General features: G+C 39.8%; 1 protein-coding gene across 2 annotated transcripts in view; it reads right to left on the minus strand.

Moving 5' to 3' along the window:
- COL2A1 (collagen type II alpha 1 chain) overlaps positions 1-17,512 on the minus strand; it is a 110,740-nt gene that overhangs the window by 61,742 nt on the left and 31,486 nt on the right. For both annotated transcript variants that reach the window (XM_069231048.1, XM_069231047.1), the window contains 8 exons: positions 16,956-17,000; positions 16,616-16,669; positions 13,529-13,573; positions 13,077-13,130; positions 3,894-3,992; positions 2,388-2,432; positions 2,036-2,134; positions 182-235 (listed from right to left, as the gene is read on the minus strand). In XM_069231048.1, the coding sequence (XP_069087149.1) occupies positions 182-235; positions 2,036-2,134; positions 2,388-2,432; positions 3,894-3,992; positions 13,077-13,130; positions 13,529-13,573; positions 16,616-16,669; positions 16,956-17,000 (495 nt within the window). The remainder of the gene's footprint in view (positions 1-181; positions 236-2,035; positions 2,135-2,387; positions 2,433-3,893; positions 3,993-13,076; positions 13,131-13,528; positions 13,574-16,615; positions 16,670-16,955; positions 17,001-17,512) is intronic.

Genomic DNA, 17,512 nt, shown 5'->3' on the forward strand with positions numbered 1-17,512 from the left:
TTTAAAGGAAAGCAATGAATCATTAGCATGTCTTAAAGTGTGACATCACATATAATTCACTTGGTTATGGATAGTGAACATTATATGAACCCTATTAGGAGATATTGATGGTCTAATTAAAAAAATACATCACAATAATCTGAATATAGCTGCGTTATAATACTGGTAGACAGGTACTTACGATTTCACCCTTAGGTCCTTGCTCACCCTTGAAACCTGCAACACCCGGGTCACCCTGAAAAGAAAATATATGAAATGCATCACTTTGCAGTCTTCATACATTGACAATTGAAGCAGTGATAGTATTTTGAGTTTCAAATATGTAGTGTTTCTAGGAAAATCAGCTCAACATTTCATCTGATGAATGAGAGATGCTAAATCTCCTCCATGGTAAACTCTGTCTCTTTCTTTCTAACTAATTGAACAAATTGATCCATATATAAAATCGGTGTTCCCCATGTTACTGGGCCTGGGGTCTATTATAGTGTTAAGAAAGCAGCAGTACGTCGCTTATTCTCCATTTCTTTATGACTGTAATTACGAAGGTTGCTTCTTGTGTCTTCAGGAGGTTCAAGATTCTACCGCCTTGAAGCACACAACAGACCATCTTGGGGCACTGCCATTCCTCATTTAGTGTAGCACTAAGGTTAAAATGCCAGTTAATATTTTCCAACATAAGGGTAAATGTATCCATCAAATAAATAACTTTATGTGGAAGACGAGGTGTTTCCTTAATTGTTGTCCTGATTAAAGTGGAAAGGGAGGGTGATGCCTCTTTCCATTTTTAGAGAGCTGATGAATATAACATCTTATAATGTTGCGGTGTTCTTAAATTGGGGAATAAAACGCCTTCTTTGTTCTGGTTGCCTAACATTAAAGCACACCTTTTTGTAATTCTATTGTATGTACGAGGGGAAACATAATGTGTGTTAGTGGGGGAATAAGAGCTGTCTTGTCATACTGCGGGCTAGTAGGAGAAAGTGATATGCCTTGTGTTGTCAAGTTGTATACCACCTGGAAAATTTGACCAAATGTATTATATTGTCCTGATATGGGTGAGTGAAAAAATATAAAATGTCTTCTCATGCATTAATGCAAACTAAGCACCCCCCACGGAATGAGAACTTGACTCAGCAAATAAAATGCTTACATTTCTAGTAATAGTTACGTTTATATACCTGTTTTTTTTTAGTGCAGTGACACTGTGAAGTAGAAACAACAAGTATTTACAATGCGACGGGTCTCGCGTTTGCTCATGTTAGAGCTGATCGCGTTGTAAACTCTTAACCCGACTTTTCACCTATCGGGCAAAAGTGTATTTATGTACACAACCTGAAAAAGTGAATTCAAGTAGGTAAAGCGCTCGACTTCTGCCAAGCGAGATCGGGCTCGTAAATTAGTTTTTAAAAAAAGTCCACAAGCCCGATGGAAAACAGCGAGCCTCGCATGTTTTCTGTACTTGGTCGCTGCGCTCGAGGAGGGCTTGCCACCGGAAAAGGCATGACGTGTGCATGCCTTCGACTAATGAAACCAAGCCGATTTAATTAGGGAAGCCCACGAACCAATAAAAAGCACTGACGTGAAGTTGACAGGGCTGCAAAGCCCTTTTCTAAACACTAAAGAGTCTCCCTGCTATACGCATGCGCGAGCCCATGCAAAGCAGGCTCGACCCTAAAAAGCAGATTGGGACAGTGCGCCTCTATGTGGTTGTATACCATAACATCATTTGGCAGTTCATATTTGTGCCAGCGTAGCATGTGGGTCAATATGAAATTACACTGATGTCCTACTATTATCTATTGGAAGACTGTGACAGGACTTGCATTATTTAAAATATCACTGATTTCCCGATTGTGCTAATCGATTGTGTTTAATGGTGTAGTAAGATCTATCTGTAAAAACGTTTTACATATAACTCTCGAATAGTGATGTGTCTGAAAGCAGATGATGTTAACAATATCATGCTTACGCTGGATGTGAAAATGTGATAATTTCCCAACTAAATGATAACACATGTTCGTTGTGTGCATCTTACCGTTTGACCTTTGGGACCAAGAGGGCCAGTTGCTCCCTGAGGTCCAGGGGGACCACGTGGGCCAGGGAATCCAGGAGCGCCAGCAATACCAGGAGCACCCTAGCAGAGTGAAAAAAAGAAGCGGGACAGTTACTCACAAGAAACATGCTGTTACCAACCAGTGTTCAGCCATCAACAAATAGCCCTAGACGTTGAGGTCACTTCATTCATTCAGTTTATTCATACATTACAGTTAAGAAAACCACCTCCAAATTATAATTGTGTCAGCTTACCAACAACCGACTATATTTTTGCTGTTTATACATTAAACTAACTTAGACAACGAGAAGTAAAACAATGATTTTATACTTACAGCTGAACCTTTTGCTCCAGGGATACCATCAGTACCAGGATTGCCCTAAACATACATAAACGAAAAGATGAACCAAACTTTCATGATATAATGGAGTACATGATAAAAAAGAGTGAACAAAGCATGCACAGCTGATTTCCCAGCATCATTGATAAGATGCAGTACTTTTTCCCTTGCCAACGTTTTCTTTTTTTTATAGTTTTGCCTTTCTGTTTAACAGTCCTTGAGAAGAAAGCTAAGTCATGGTTCTAGAGACTTCACTCATATTATGAGTCACAAGATGGCCGCTGTACTGAATAAGCAAGTGTGGAGCTGTTCGCCTCTCTACGAGTTTATTTACTGAAATATTTGACAGCAAATAATTAAGGCTAAATATGTGTATTTCTGTTATCACTCTGAGTAGGTCGATTTTATCAATTCCGTATTGAATAACTTGTCGACTCTAATTCTACCTTTAGTAGATGTTAGAGTAATGTAAGGTTTATTTGACAGTGGATGGAGAGAGGCGCACAACGCTATCAATTACATTTTTGCTCAATGATTATGTAATGTTCTGACTAAACAGGTGGGTCAACATATTTTTATGTAGTCAATAACCCTGACTTTCAAATAAAGCACTATGTTGGAATAAACTTTCATTAAAAGCATTGATTTAGATGTTTAAAGTTGCATCTCCGCCTTTTAACTGGTTGTCTGCCACCTAACCCCGCTGTAGAGTTGAAAACACAAAGCAGGACTATGTCTCAAAACCTTGTGTGAGAGCCCTGGTGCAATGCTGCAGGTACTGGTTGCCACCACTTTTTATACCTGGTAAAGACAACCATGTAATTGAGCAGGGCTCCTCTGCTGGCTGTGGCCATATTGTGGTGTAGAAGAAGCTGAAGTACGTTGGAGTTCTACTTCGCAACATTTGGTATAATAACCCTGCCACTGTGCCGCAGATATTGAGCTACACAATTTCTCATTGTCTGGTGTAATAGTCCCCCACTGCAGTTCTGCAAACGTCAAATAGGCCTGTAACAGCATTATATTGAGCTTCTTTACCCAGCTGCATATATTCCATAGAGCACAATGCTCCTCCTTTGTTTGTGACCCTAGTTGAATTACTGGAGGCACTTGAGTATTACAACTTCCCAACACCTGCCATACGTGTCCCGATCTGCGGTGCTCATTTCCACATCAAATGTGAGTTATAGTGCATTTTGAATGTCGAGTAAGACTGATTCTATGCATGCTGTAAAATACAGCCAAGTTGCAGAGCTGCAGTGCTGCTGACATTGAGTAAGCCTGACACCCTCTGTGTCCCTTAAGAGAACTCTGGTGCAGTTCTGCAAACATTATGTAATCCTTCTAGGCTGATCTAGTGACTCCTACTTGACAGATGCTGAGATCACAGGCTAAAGGCAGCATTATGTTAGTAGATACCCACATCTATGAAAGTCCTTTACAGACCTATCCAGAGGATCAGAAATTGCTGTCATATTTACTGACTTTACAAATACTTACAGAAGCCCCGGAAGGTCCAGGAGACCCCGGAGTTCCGGATTCACCTCTTGAACCTTGGGGACCCTCAGGTCCACGTGCACCAGTTGGGCCAGCTTCACCCTAAATGGAAAACACAAAATTACATTTCAAATAACTACAGCAATTGATCTGATGAATATATGATAAAGAGACTTACTATAACAAAAATGCATGGTCAGGTGCAGGTGTACAATCTGTATTTCATGGCATGGAAGTCTCATAATATAGATCCCGCACACACTTATTTCAGAATGCATGCTGCTGTTCAACCTTAATAACGTAATCAAGCAAATGTTTGAAACTGACATCAAACTACAAATATGACATCTGTTAATGTGATAAAACTGTATTGCAAATAATGTTGCAACAGGAGAGGTAGGAAACTACATGAAAGATTGTTTTCAAGTTGGTTTAGTTGAAGTGCTATATTCACATTACGAATCATCATAGAAATAACCTGATCATTTATCCTTGTAAGAAAAGGAGTAATGTATAAGGATGTGTGGATTTGATACCAACATCATCCTCTGGAAAATTGTAAATTATTTCAAAGACAGATGTCTGACTTCTTTTCATAGATTAAACTAGCATTTGAATGCAATGGATCTCGTGTTTGCTTGAGTTATAGCTATTAGCATTGTAAATTCCTAACTGGACTTTTCATGACACATAAATTGAAAATGAAAAGTATAACAGTTGACACAAGTGAACCAATTCAAAGCGCCATGGCCGCCACGAGCGTGAGTGCGTCAGAGAGATACAAAAGGAAAAAGAAGTTCACTTGCAGTCAAACTTATCAGCAAACGTGCAATTATCCACATAACAGTGTCAGTGTCGAAGGCGGTAACAAACTCGCCCCAAGGAGGGACAAATGTAAAGCATTTACCAATGATGATAAAAGCATTTTGAAAGGCAAGCCCATGAACGAGTGATAGTGATGGGCGTAGTTTAAAGCCTACAGATAGATTACAACACGTCAGAGCACTTGCACGCTCAACCTAAACAGAACTGAGTGCTATAGATTTGATCAAATTTCAGTACTTGTGATAAATTAATCCTGTAGTACGAGATCTAGAGATTTTGCAGAATTGTACCTAAAATAGTCAACTGCTTCTTTTTTAATGTGACTTTTTTAAGACTCACTTTACATGCCATATGTCATTGTTTCTTGTTAATACCATAAAATCTCAAATTTAAGTTCTTTAATTTCTGTAGAGGGAGATAACCAATCCTGGATGCATGGCTTGGCATGATTTTGGACAGGGTTAAAGATTGTTATTGATATCTATTTTGATGATTAGTGTGAGATGATTTCACTTTATAATAGCTTTTTTCTTTCTCCATCAAGCCTATGCAATCTGCCATAGTAGATCCACATTAGTTGCAGATCTTTTAGTTGTGCAATAGTTTATCCTTTAGCAAAGTGAATCACTACAGGATGTTGTTTTTCGTAATTGTTGATTCCTCGTATATACGCTTTTCATCTATGCTTTAGAATGTGTTTCTGGGAGCCAACAAATAATTTAGAACAGGCACAAAAAATGCATTGGACATATTTGAAGAAAATGACATAATCAGTGTAATCAGTTCTCTGCGTTTGCTGGTCCTGAAATTATGTAATCCTTCTACCATATGTTTACAACAAATACAAGAGTTGCAAAGATAACACCTCTTAGTTGATGCAGGTAGGCACATAGGGGCATATTTACACTTTCTATGCATTGAATTAGCATCATTTTGTTGACTCAAATTCAGCGCAAACTTAACTCCAAATTTATATTTTGACGCAATACCAGTCTAGCATCAAAATATTGGAGTTAAAGTCATTTTTTGGATGTGTGAAACCACCTTGCATTAATGAGATGCAAGGTAGGTGTTCCTGTGCAAACATTACTCAAAGCCCCTAGCGCCTTATTTATCCTCCTGTACAAAAAAGATGCACAGGGGGAGGCGGGCCTAAATACGGCGCAGGGCATAGTGCCACCTGAGCGTCACAAAAAGTGATGATCTGGTGGCACTAGGGTCTCTTTAATATGCCCCTGAGTGTGGAAAATAGATCACTCTTCTGGGTAAAATGCCCAAGAAATGAAGATTATTAACCAATTTTGTAGCTACTTCTATGAAAAAAGCTAATCGAGTGAGGGCTGACTGTAAAAGAAAGACTTTACATTACATAATAGATTTGCAGTAAAAAATAAACTAATGATGATAATCATTAGGGGGGGATACAAATTGTGTTTATAAATTGGAATGAGAGAAGAATCTCTATGCATATGAAAGTCCTCAATCACTCTGTCAAACGTGTAATGTGTAAATTACAACAGATTCTAATGAGACAGATTAACTAGAATTGATGTTCAGGCCTTGCTTGTATAGAATAAATGCCCATTTTTAAGCAGTTTTACTTCTGTGTCAAGGTCATAGGAGCCATTCTGCTCTTCAGACAAGGCACTCAAAAACTCCAAGCAGCCCCATGGCTTCAATCAAGAAGTATTACTTCCAGTCTACTGGGAATGCCCTTCTCACCCTTTCTTGAAGTTTAACTGGTAAGAGCCTGGAGGTCTCTCATTCTGCTAAAAGATTGAATGAACGGGGAAAGGGGTAGAGAGGTATCTAGCGACCACAAACAGGGGCAGGCACACAAAGCTCGCACTCTCTACTAAATTTACAAACTTTCCCCGCAGTCCTGATAAGGGTAACGGTGAATTGTATTTTATAACATATGTTATTAGTACAAATGACCAGAAACTGCATGTTTTAGTATCTGCACTCTGGATAGGTAGAAACTGCACAGAATTTGCAGATTACACTGCTGAGGAGAGATTTTATAGATGTTAAAGTCATTGCAAAATAGTTGTCTTTGAAATGGGTATGTATTGTTTGGGCAGTGTGCTGGCATTGTCACATTCTGCACTGCTGACCTTTCTAAGCAATGCGGTTAGCTAGTATCATAATCACCTATTTTAATAGTTCTCAATTTTCCTTCCTCTGAAGGATAAAAAGATGAGTTGAACTTGCTGGGATTCAAATTCATGTTATGGGATTCCTACATATGTCCATGGTGGGCATGAAGAGACTGACCTACGTTGATGGTGTAAATTTCGATAAAGTACTGGAATTTTTTCACATTGATGAGAGTTTCTGACACAATGATCATATAGTCTGGCACAGCAAAGTGAACAAAAAGATATTGCTAATTTTTGATGTACGTAATAAAAATGCTCTTAAATTACAAGAGCAAATATTGGAAAATATGCTCTTTGTTAGGATATGTATAAATCTACAATGCTGATGAGTTACAATTGCACAGAAGTTACAAATGGAGGGTAGTAGTTGGACACAGAATCCTTTCAGGAGGATACACATCGGTGGATTTCTTCCCAAATTATGAATTTACATATGTCAAAAAGGAGGCAGGAAATAATTGTACTATTTGATCAATAATAATACTGAATGAGACTTGAGGACCCTGCTGCCAAAGACCTAACTATTCCTACGAGTTGATACATAAATCTCTTGTGTTACAGGAGGAGGTATAGATTTGCAACAACCGTGGGAATATGGTGGTATGTTTTGGCACAATGCTGAGATTTTCTCTATGAACGAGGCATATTCTGACAAAATTATAGTATTTTTCTATCAAAAGTGCAATTAACTGACTTAAATATTATAATTTCTGTCTTCATGGTGGTTTGTTAGGCAGTGTTCTAGAATATTCCTGCACTTTGATGGAATTTTCTGGCACGGATATGGATTTGGAAGACTGGCGAGATCTTCTGGAACAGTGATTTCATTTTATTTCAATTTTATGGATGTTTCTGGAATCGTCTGGCACAGTGATTTATTTTGCTGGCACAGTCATGTGGTGTCTTCTCGCTGCCATTAGAGATCTGTGCCAGTGTATTGGGCTCTTTTGGAAAACTAAAGGGATTTAATGCCAACGTTAGGGAGTTTTCTGTGTGAATACAATGATTTTCTTTCACATTATTGCCATTTTGAGGTACAGTGATGGGATGTATTTTTCTGAAACTAGTTAGGATATTTATGGTAGTAAGATGGTCCATTCTCTCATAGATGTTTTTTTGCATGCCACAGTGATTTTTGGCATAGTGATTGGATTTATAGCCAGTAAGAAATAGATGTTTAAAGACTGGCTGGACTGTGTGTTCTTTCATCTTAGTTTTTCAGGAATCGCCCTTGAATTCTTTGAGAATTCCATACAAGCTGGGTATTTTCTCCAAGCAAATTCCTATGGAAGCAAATGTGGACCTTTTCTCATCGTGGTTTATGAATCAGGCCACATAAGAGATTGTGTGGCGCCATAGTATAGATAGATACTATAGATAGATCAATACAATGGTCTCCATTCTGGTGTTTTTATTGGCACTAGTGACCGTTTAACTTAACTAAGTTCATTACCTTTAAAAAAGGCATGGATAAGCATTGTTATATGGAACTTTTAAAAATAGGTTTTCCCATGAACTCATACTAGGGCACCGTTAAGCATATGTCCTCTTAAATATGTATTTTCGTTTGAAGAAATATTTAGGCCCATATTTATACTTTTTTAGCGCCGAATTTGCTCCGCTTTTTGACGCAAAATGGCGCAAATGTGGCGCTAAAGAATTTTAAATATGAGCCTTACTATTTATGTAACGCCTAAAAATCGTTCTACTAAAAATGCCAAGTAAGGCCAAAACGAATAGACCAGTGTAAGTATCAGGGTAGAGGCTTTTAAAAACAAGTCGGCGCAGGTGACTCAGCCAGAGAAATGTGCCTTTCTTAAAACCGCGGATCAGATTTCCGGGCATTCCTTTCATCTGCCTTTAGACCTCCCTGCTGAAAATGTGTAATTATTTGTGTTCGGACAAGGCCGGGTTTCAGCATTTTTCTGTTTCTTCTCAGTAGCTCTTGTATTTTCGATTCTTAGTCGGATTTCTGCTCTTCCTGGTAACCATGGCGATCTGTGAAACTAGACCTCGAGGAAGAAATCAACCTGGGGCTAAAAACAACATGACTCCCATTCATCCGCGAGCCGAGGTTGCTGGAAACCTGAGCAGCAGATCTGTAGAGCCCGCCACCTTGAAAGAATGCTCTCTCTGAACTTCTGGAGGCCCCCGCCCGCACCCACCTCTTCCAACCCCCATCTGGGTGCAAGCAACTTATTCCCATTAAACTTTGACGGGAACCCGATACATTATAAACATTCAATGGCATTTTGTAGTTAGAAAATAGAGAGCACATTATGCTTCTTGAATATCGAACGCACCCTATAATCAACATTCGTGTGTACTTTGTACTCAATACATATTAAGAGCACCTCACATTCATTAAATAATAAAGGACACAAATAACATTTGCGGGGACTTTGTTTACGATCCATATTGAGAGGACATCATATTTACTAAGTACTGAAGGTGACTGAAGCTAAATCAATATTCACGAGGTGGGGGGTGTACTCAATACACACTGAGAGCAGCTCCTACTTCTTAAGCAATGAAGAGCACCAATACCCGATCGAAACTCATGGAGACTTTATACTCAATATCTATTGAGAGCACCTCATACTTATTCAATAACAAACGGTACAAATACCTAATAAACGTTTAAAGGTACTTTGTTCTCGATGCATATTGAGAGAACCTTAATACTTCCTAAATAATGAAGTCCACCAACACCGAATCAACATTCACAGAGATTTCGTACTCAATACACATTGAAAGCACATCACCCTCAATAAACATTGAAGGGGATTTCATATTCAGTAACCATTTATGATGAATAGTTCTCAAAACTCTGAGGGCACCTGGATTCAATATACCTGCGCCAGGTATAATGTATGCAAAGGAGGCGTTCCCCGACAGGGAGGCTCAAAAGAAATGGTACAGTGAAATCTACAAGATTTCACTGCGCCATTCTAACATCATTTTTTTAACGCCCGCTCAGGACAGGCATTAAACTAACGCTAGGCTCTTTTCCATGGGTCTACCCTAGCTTTGCAAGACTATTGTCAAAAATGTTGATGCTAGTCAAGCAAAGCTCTGTAAATACAATGCTACCATGGTGTTGTTAGGGGGCGCAGGGCGTCGCAAGGAAACTGGTGCATCAGAGTCGATGCGCCAGTTCCTTGTAAATGAAGCCCCTAGCACTTAATAGACATTGGTGGCATTTTGTACTCTACAGACATCAAAGTTACCTCATGTATATTAAAAATTGAGTGATGTCTAGTATGCTTTACAAATCAGGGCATTTAGTTGTTTAGAGATATTATGAGATGACAAGTACTTAATGAAAATGGAGGGGACACTGCATACAATAGGCACTGAGAGGTACTTACTCAATGACATTGTTTCACACTACTGTAGGTGAAGCAAACAAAAATGATTGAATAGGCTGATGCAGATTAACAAATTTATGTGAACAAGTAAATCCTAATCATGTTCCTATTTCAATCCAAGATCTCCCCCGGGACTAACAATGTACAAAAGGCACTTTCAAAAATAAAATTCTGAGATCAAACAATGCATTGTGAGCTCCATTCCCAAAGATTATTTTTCAATAAATGCATCATAGATTTTAACAAGGTTTTGTCCTAATTCCTGGTGTTTAATGCATTAGTAACACAAGTAGAGCCTTTCCCTGCATACTCCTCTATCATTCTCAATCTCGAGGATTGTGCACTGAGTGCACTATTGGCAGAAGTAAATTTGCGCTTGAATGTGTAACTTCTCATTTTTACCAATCCTTCTGGAACTGTGTTCCAGGCAGTGGCAATCCTTTCAGCCCTTTGTACAACAGTCCCACGTCATTTTGCAGTGCCTCACCCCCTCCCTAAATGCTGTAAACACCTTTACTCAACTTTTTGTTGGAGTTGCTAACTGAAAACTTTTATATTGTGCACACTATCCTAATCCCAACGTCCTCTTGGAGAGGATGTGTTGGAGAACATGTAAAGGAATATCAAGCTCGGGGTGTTATTTAGAATGTTTATGAATGTCTCTGTAGTAAAAAGAGTATGTTGGGATTGCTGGATCACTCTTTATGGCCTACCCATGCACTGCTTATATCATCAGATGGGCCTATGTAAAAGGGCATTGCTTAGTCGAGGCTCCTCTGCAGCCTATCCTTTCACATCTTCATAGGATGGTAGTGAGTATATGGATGCTTAATTACAGCTGATAATGGATCTATCTGTACAACCGCTATATCACCAGAGTGTTGTATGGAAGAGAGCAATTGAATCACAATTCATAGCCTATCAGGACATCCTTATACAAAACTATAGTAAGCAGATACTATGTAGGGTTGCTGTCTGACTGCTCACAGCCTAAATATACACCACACCACAGTTATGGGGCTGAATGAGAGAAAGACTAAATTAAATTTAAGAAGAAACCAAGGCCAGAGGAAAGCATTGGACGCTCAAAAAGGTGAAGCAGAAAATGATCATGTATGTATGTCTTTATATTAAGGTAGAGGGGGACTTTCAGGCCAATTATGAATGGGATTAATGTATGTCTAATAGACCAAGAGAGGCAGGGCAGTCCTCTTAAGAATTGACTACTTCTGTAATGTGTTTAACTGCCATAACGTTTATAAAGCTTCATTCAAATATTCATTCTTAATTGAGACCTTGATTCAACTATATTTGTGGCTACATTCATCCACAGTATGAGTGCTAAGCTTTATGTATTGGTGCTACAGAGATAGAAGATAAAGCAACTGTGCGAGATTGAAAATCAGGTAGTCATTGACTAAATGAAGACTCAATTTATCTCACCTCGTACATAACATAAGAGTATTCTGTTATGAAGCCACTGATTGCCAAAGTTATTTCTTGGTGCGGATAACGTTTGTTGTTAGCTATGTCACTAATGCTGATTGTACCATTGTCAGAAGAATGAAATGGTCCGTGGAGGTGTTCTGATTCAAACCTTTGACCACAGAGGTAACCTCGAGCCCCTCCAGTGGATGCAAATGGTCACTTAGCCATAAAGCGGATATGTTTTTCATCCTTTAGTTTAAGGTGCGGGAACTCACACAGCATGCCAATAACAGGACTGAGAGTTGTTTTGGTGGCGATAATTATGGAATTAATTATAGCACCATATTCTCCAATCTGTCAACAGACTTTCTTTATGCTTCCAGTTTCTCTTTTTGGATGTCCACCACAGGCCAAACTAGCACGGTACTGCTAAGGTCAATCATATGAAACCATCAACTGAGAGCTCCTTTTCACCTCCCTGATAATATACCACACATACTTGTTGTTCCTCACGCCACACATATATATGCAGCGTCCTAGAAGTTTGCAGTGAGTACCTATATGTCCTACTTGAGACTATTCAATTATTCTTCTATTTGTCCCCAATATAAGCTCTACTGAGAGAAAAGCGAGCTGTCTGAAACCTGTATGCAAATCTCTGTAGAAAGAGTTACAAACAATGAGCAACTTGTATGGAACACTGCTGGCCTTCATACAAAAGGCTTGCTTCTCTTCCAGAAGGTTACGCTGAAAGACTTAGGGGCATATTTACAAGCCCCTTGCACCCCCTTGCACTGCCCTAGCATCATTTTATTTACGCTAAGGAGGCATTAAAGGAGGTCCCCATTGTGCGCCATATTTGCAAAGTGGCACAATGCATGCATTGCGCCACTTTGTAGACACTTGCTCCACATTATACCTGCGCCAGATATAATGTATGCGAAGGGGGCATTCTTTCACTGTGACATTTTTTCCGTCATTTTTTAACGCCTGCGTCACAGCTATGGCCCTCCCTGTGCTTTGCTGGACTAGTTCCATAATTTATCGTGTTAATACAGCAAAGCACCACAATAGATTCATAAAGTATGACGCTATAGTGCTGACGTGAGCCATGGTGCGCTGTAGAGTAAATACAGTGTTACCATGATGACGTTAGTGGGGCGTAGTAAGTGACACATCAGAGATGATGCACCATTTTCTTGTAAATATGCCCCTTAGTTTGTTCACTTGTTCTGAGCAGCTGAGTAGAGATGAAAGGGGGAGATCTATGGGGAAAGGAGGCACCAAGACAGTGTTGCTTTCACAAGGTTAAGAGCCTGAGGTGCATGACTGTGAATTTCCAGCATAATCTTTCCTGCCAGCAGTGGTTTAGGAGGGGCACCAGCGCACTTTGCACATACCTTAGAGCCTGGAGCACCGGGGAAACCAGGAGCGCCAGCAGGGCCGACGGGTCCCTGGAGAGGGAGAAACAGAGTCGAGTTAGAGACCGATCGTCATATAACAATAATGGAAGAAGCAGACAGTCTAAGCGGGCGCTAAAGCATTGTTCTCGAGCACTACACAGGTCGTAAACAGGGAGTGAATTCACAGGCACCTCTGTTTATACCATAGAGTGCTCACTTGGATTTCTTATCACAGGAACTTCAAATTTAGAATATAAGTGACTAAACGGGACTTTGTCTCTAGTTACTTTTTATTACCGGATTGTTAATTGATTCTTGTAGTTTGTGTAGTTTGAAATATACCGAACCGAACGTAATAATAAATACATCAAAAACATAAATATATACTTCTTTCGACATAAACGGTCTGGGGTGTTATCACAGAAACATCAACTATGGATTATACTTACAGGCGGGCCAGCAGGACCAGGAAGGCCATCATTGCCACGAGCTCCCTGTAGAAAAAGAAGGCTTTTTCAACTCCTTTTGAAACATAGTGAATATATTGTGTCTGAGACTACAAGCGACTCGTAGTGGGTAGTAAGCGCTATATAAATACAATAAAAACGGAAGTTTTAGCATAAACATTTTATAACTGTTAATATAAGTGGTCGAGGTGTTTGGAACTTGTGAGCTCGATTATTGTGCTGTCGCCTTAAGGAGACAAGCGAAGGGGAATGCTCTGAATACATAAGAATTAACAAATATGTGTCTCTCGAAGGTTTCACAGGCGTTCATACTCTTAATACACTCTTTTGTCTAGCTTTTTCCCTAACAGAGAGCAAGATCTAGTCTCAGATCTAGTCTGAAATATAGCGTGCTAAGCCTCTCTAAACACTTGCCTTTCACACAGTAGCTTAAATGGCTTAGACTGTGCTTGCAGAATGAGGGCAATTTTATGGTACAGTAACTAGGTTAACACGACAGCCAGAAATCATAGAGAGCAGTCCAGGAATGTTGGATGCAGGCCCAGACACAAAGCATCTAGCACATTGCTGTGCAAAGCACTGCAGGAAATGTCGCCGTGTGTAGGGGGCGGTCCAAGAGAGATCATCTTACAATAACATTCTTAGCCCGCACCACGTGATTGGCAAATCCCTAACCACGAGCTTCTAAGGTGGGTCGATATTGCTGTATTGTCGGGTTCAAATAAGTACTTGAATTTCTTGGAGGATTAGATTTGAAAATTAAGTAGCAAAAACAGAGATAACTGAGTCATGAGGTAATGGGCGGCACTTATACAATATACAAAGCAACCCATAACAATATCTCGGTCATCACACAATTAGGAAGATTTTAGCACCGAAGGGTTCAAGTGATACTTATTGAAATGCCTCGCTTGTGAAAATAATGTAAGAGAATAGCGCTTGACTGGAAATTCAAAGAGTCTTTCGTAGCAGGACAATATAACCACTCTATAGCTAACAAGACACTTTAGGTAGTCAAATGGATTAATAGACAATCCACACTACTGACAGTGAATTGGCCAATACAAACACCCAAAAGTTAACTGGAAAAAAGCTATGTCTGCAGCAATGAGCTAGGCAATCCAAACACTCAGGTCCTGGCTTGCGATGGGTGCGAAAAATGTATTGTCCTATAAAAACACCGAGGTGTTCAGAAAGAATCAGTGTAATAGCTATTTTAGTTTTTAGGGACTAAAGTTTATATTGTGTTGCTTATTACACCCAACTCGTCTTCTTACATAAAATATCCTGCACTTTTCTCCTTTTAAATTCCAGCAGGTTTGACCTATGAAATGTAACGAAGAGTCATCCTTTATTGCACACGGTAATTACTGGCATGATAAATACCTGACAACTTGGAATTCCGACCCCATCACCAATAGGGAGCTGCGCAGAGGTCGGAAAACTACAGCCCACTAATAATCCGTGGTTAACATGACAATCTAAGGCCCAGACTTATGAAAAGTGGTGCTGCACCTAGTGCAGTACCACTTTTCTTTTGTCCCTTAGTGCCCCCCTAATGCCACCATGTGTGTCGTGTATTTAAAATACGGCGCACCATGGCAGTAGTCAGGGGGACTAGCGTCATTATTTTTTACGCTAGTCTGATGCTTTGCAGATTGAACACATTGGGATCCAAGCATTGTGCCACTTTGTAAATGTAGCTCGGCACTTTTGCCCTTCCAACGCCACATTAGCGTAAAAACAATGACGCTAATGTGGCGTTGGAGTGGCCCTAGGCCACCATAAATATGGGCTTAAATACCTAAGAGAAACGGGGAACACAGCGTTGGAATCTCAAAGCCATTTCACAGTGGCGATAACAAGGGAAATTTGAAAATGTCCGCCGACTCCTATGGTTATTCATAAACTTATTCTCTACTCATTTCTACCTTTAAAGACTCAACGACTGTCTGGGCTGAGAACACCGATTTACTACTGTCGGGGAACGAATAAAGGGGTTTTTCGATGTGGTTTTTTTCATGTGCAGAAAAAGGAAAAAGTGCAAATATAGATATGCAAATACGTTTTACTGAACGTAATAATATGAATGCATAATGCCGTACGCAACAATGAAAGTGAAAAGTCACCCAAAAAAAAACAGGGCTACTGGAGATCTGTGGCTGTCGCAGCTTTTTGGGAGCAACCTTGATAACCCTTTTTAATTTGTAAAGCTCTTTAACTCTCACCCGTGCAAAATAGTTAACCAGTAGGTAAAGTTTTCAGATTTGTTTGTAAACGAAGCATAAAGGCTACAAGGTGAAAGGGGCAGCCACAATCTTGATGCTGAGCTTGAAGAATAGGTGGTCTAGCCATTAAATGCTGTTTGGTGGACACCTTTATCAATGTCTGGGATACAAATTAAACTAATTTAATGACTGTTATAAACTTCGCACTGGTGAAAACTGAAATAGTTTGACGTGTCTAACCAGTATGTTGGCATCAGCAGCATCTTCCAAAGGTCTTGGTGAGAATTTGGAAATATAACCTTGCCTAAAATACATTTAACAGCTATTCAGATAATGCCTTCGGTGAAGGTCATGGAGGGATTCTGCAGGCACCTTTCGTATCCAGAGGCGGTAACATAGGCTGGCCTGTGACTTTTAACAAAGTGGTAATTAATTATAAAAGTGGTAGTAGCAAAGTGCCTAAAAAGAATTGTTTCAGGCCTGCAGACTGATTACCAGGTGCCATGGGATATGGAAGATGAGGTGACTAAAAACAAGAATTACAAGGTAACCTGACAACATAAATGTTGTGGACTCTTCCGGGAATTATGAAAGCAGCAGCATTCCACGCTGAAATGCTTCCACCTGCATGGTCTGTCACAGCTGCAAAAACTGAGCAGGACCTTCCTGTTTAAGAGTACATGTGAGAAGAGATTCACTGGTGACCAGTCCGGGTTTCGTAGGTGTGGCATGTTTTCCGCAGTTTACACTGTTGCACTGTGTTTCTGTGTCTAACTTCATACGTTGAACAGACTTGTTTTTGCACGGGGGAAGATAGTAGGGTCGTCAAAGATATACTCACAGCAGCACCAGAGGGCCCAGGGCGACCTCTCTCTCCAGGAAGACCACGGGGACCCTGAAAAAGAAAAAAGACACATATTTCAGCTGAGCACTTTCATGAGGTTTTCATTCTAAACCTTATACTTAGGATGCATAAAGGAAAACACCACAAAAAAAAACTATTAAAATATTTGAGCCAAGTCAAGCAGGTCAGAGTTGAGTATAATAGTTTGGAAATGTATTTCTCTTCCAATAAATTAAAATATAACCATACATTTTCAGCTACCTTATATTAAGAAACAAAGTCATTTTATTTTATTTTATTTGTTCTTCAATAGTATCTCAGCAAGTCCATTACTCACCATTGGACCAGGAGCACCATTCTCACCGGGAGCACCACCTTCACCCTAGGAACAAAAATATAATGCCAGGTTGGAGCTCTGAATTGATAAAACAAGTGCTGAAGAACTGATTGTTCATGTACGCAGGGCACAGCAACACTGAGCTGCTGATACTTTTGTTGATGACATATTGGTCTAGTCAAGAGCATGGCAATCCTTTGTCAATAGCTACTAGGTGTCCATCATCCTTCGTGCTTCTGTAGATGTAAAGGATGAACAATTTGTGCAATAAGTGGAAACTGCAAAACAAATAGGGATGAACATAATATGGGAATGCTCAGATAACTGGGTGCTGTGAAAGAAAGTCCCTGCGTGGCTCCTGAGAGACTACTCCCCTGCGTCATTCTTCTTATGCAGTCTGTGTTTTTTGTTTTCACCCTAGTAAACCCCAACTACCAGGTGAAATCACCGAGAGCCTCTCTGTTAAAATGTCATGAAACTCAATGTGGTGCTCTAAGGTCAAGGTGGCTCCAAACGTTCACCACTTTTTAAGAAAATGACTACTTTCACTTTAAGTC

The sequence above is a fragment of the Pleurodeles waltl genome, chromosome 4_2, assembly GCF_031143425.1.
Source record: "Pleurodeles waltl isolate 20211129_DDA chromosome 4_2, aPleWal1.hap1.20221129, whole genome shotgun sequence".
Lineage (NCBI taxonomy): Eukaryota > Metazoa > Chordata > Amphibia > Caudata > Salamandridae > Pleurodeles > Pleurodeles waltl.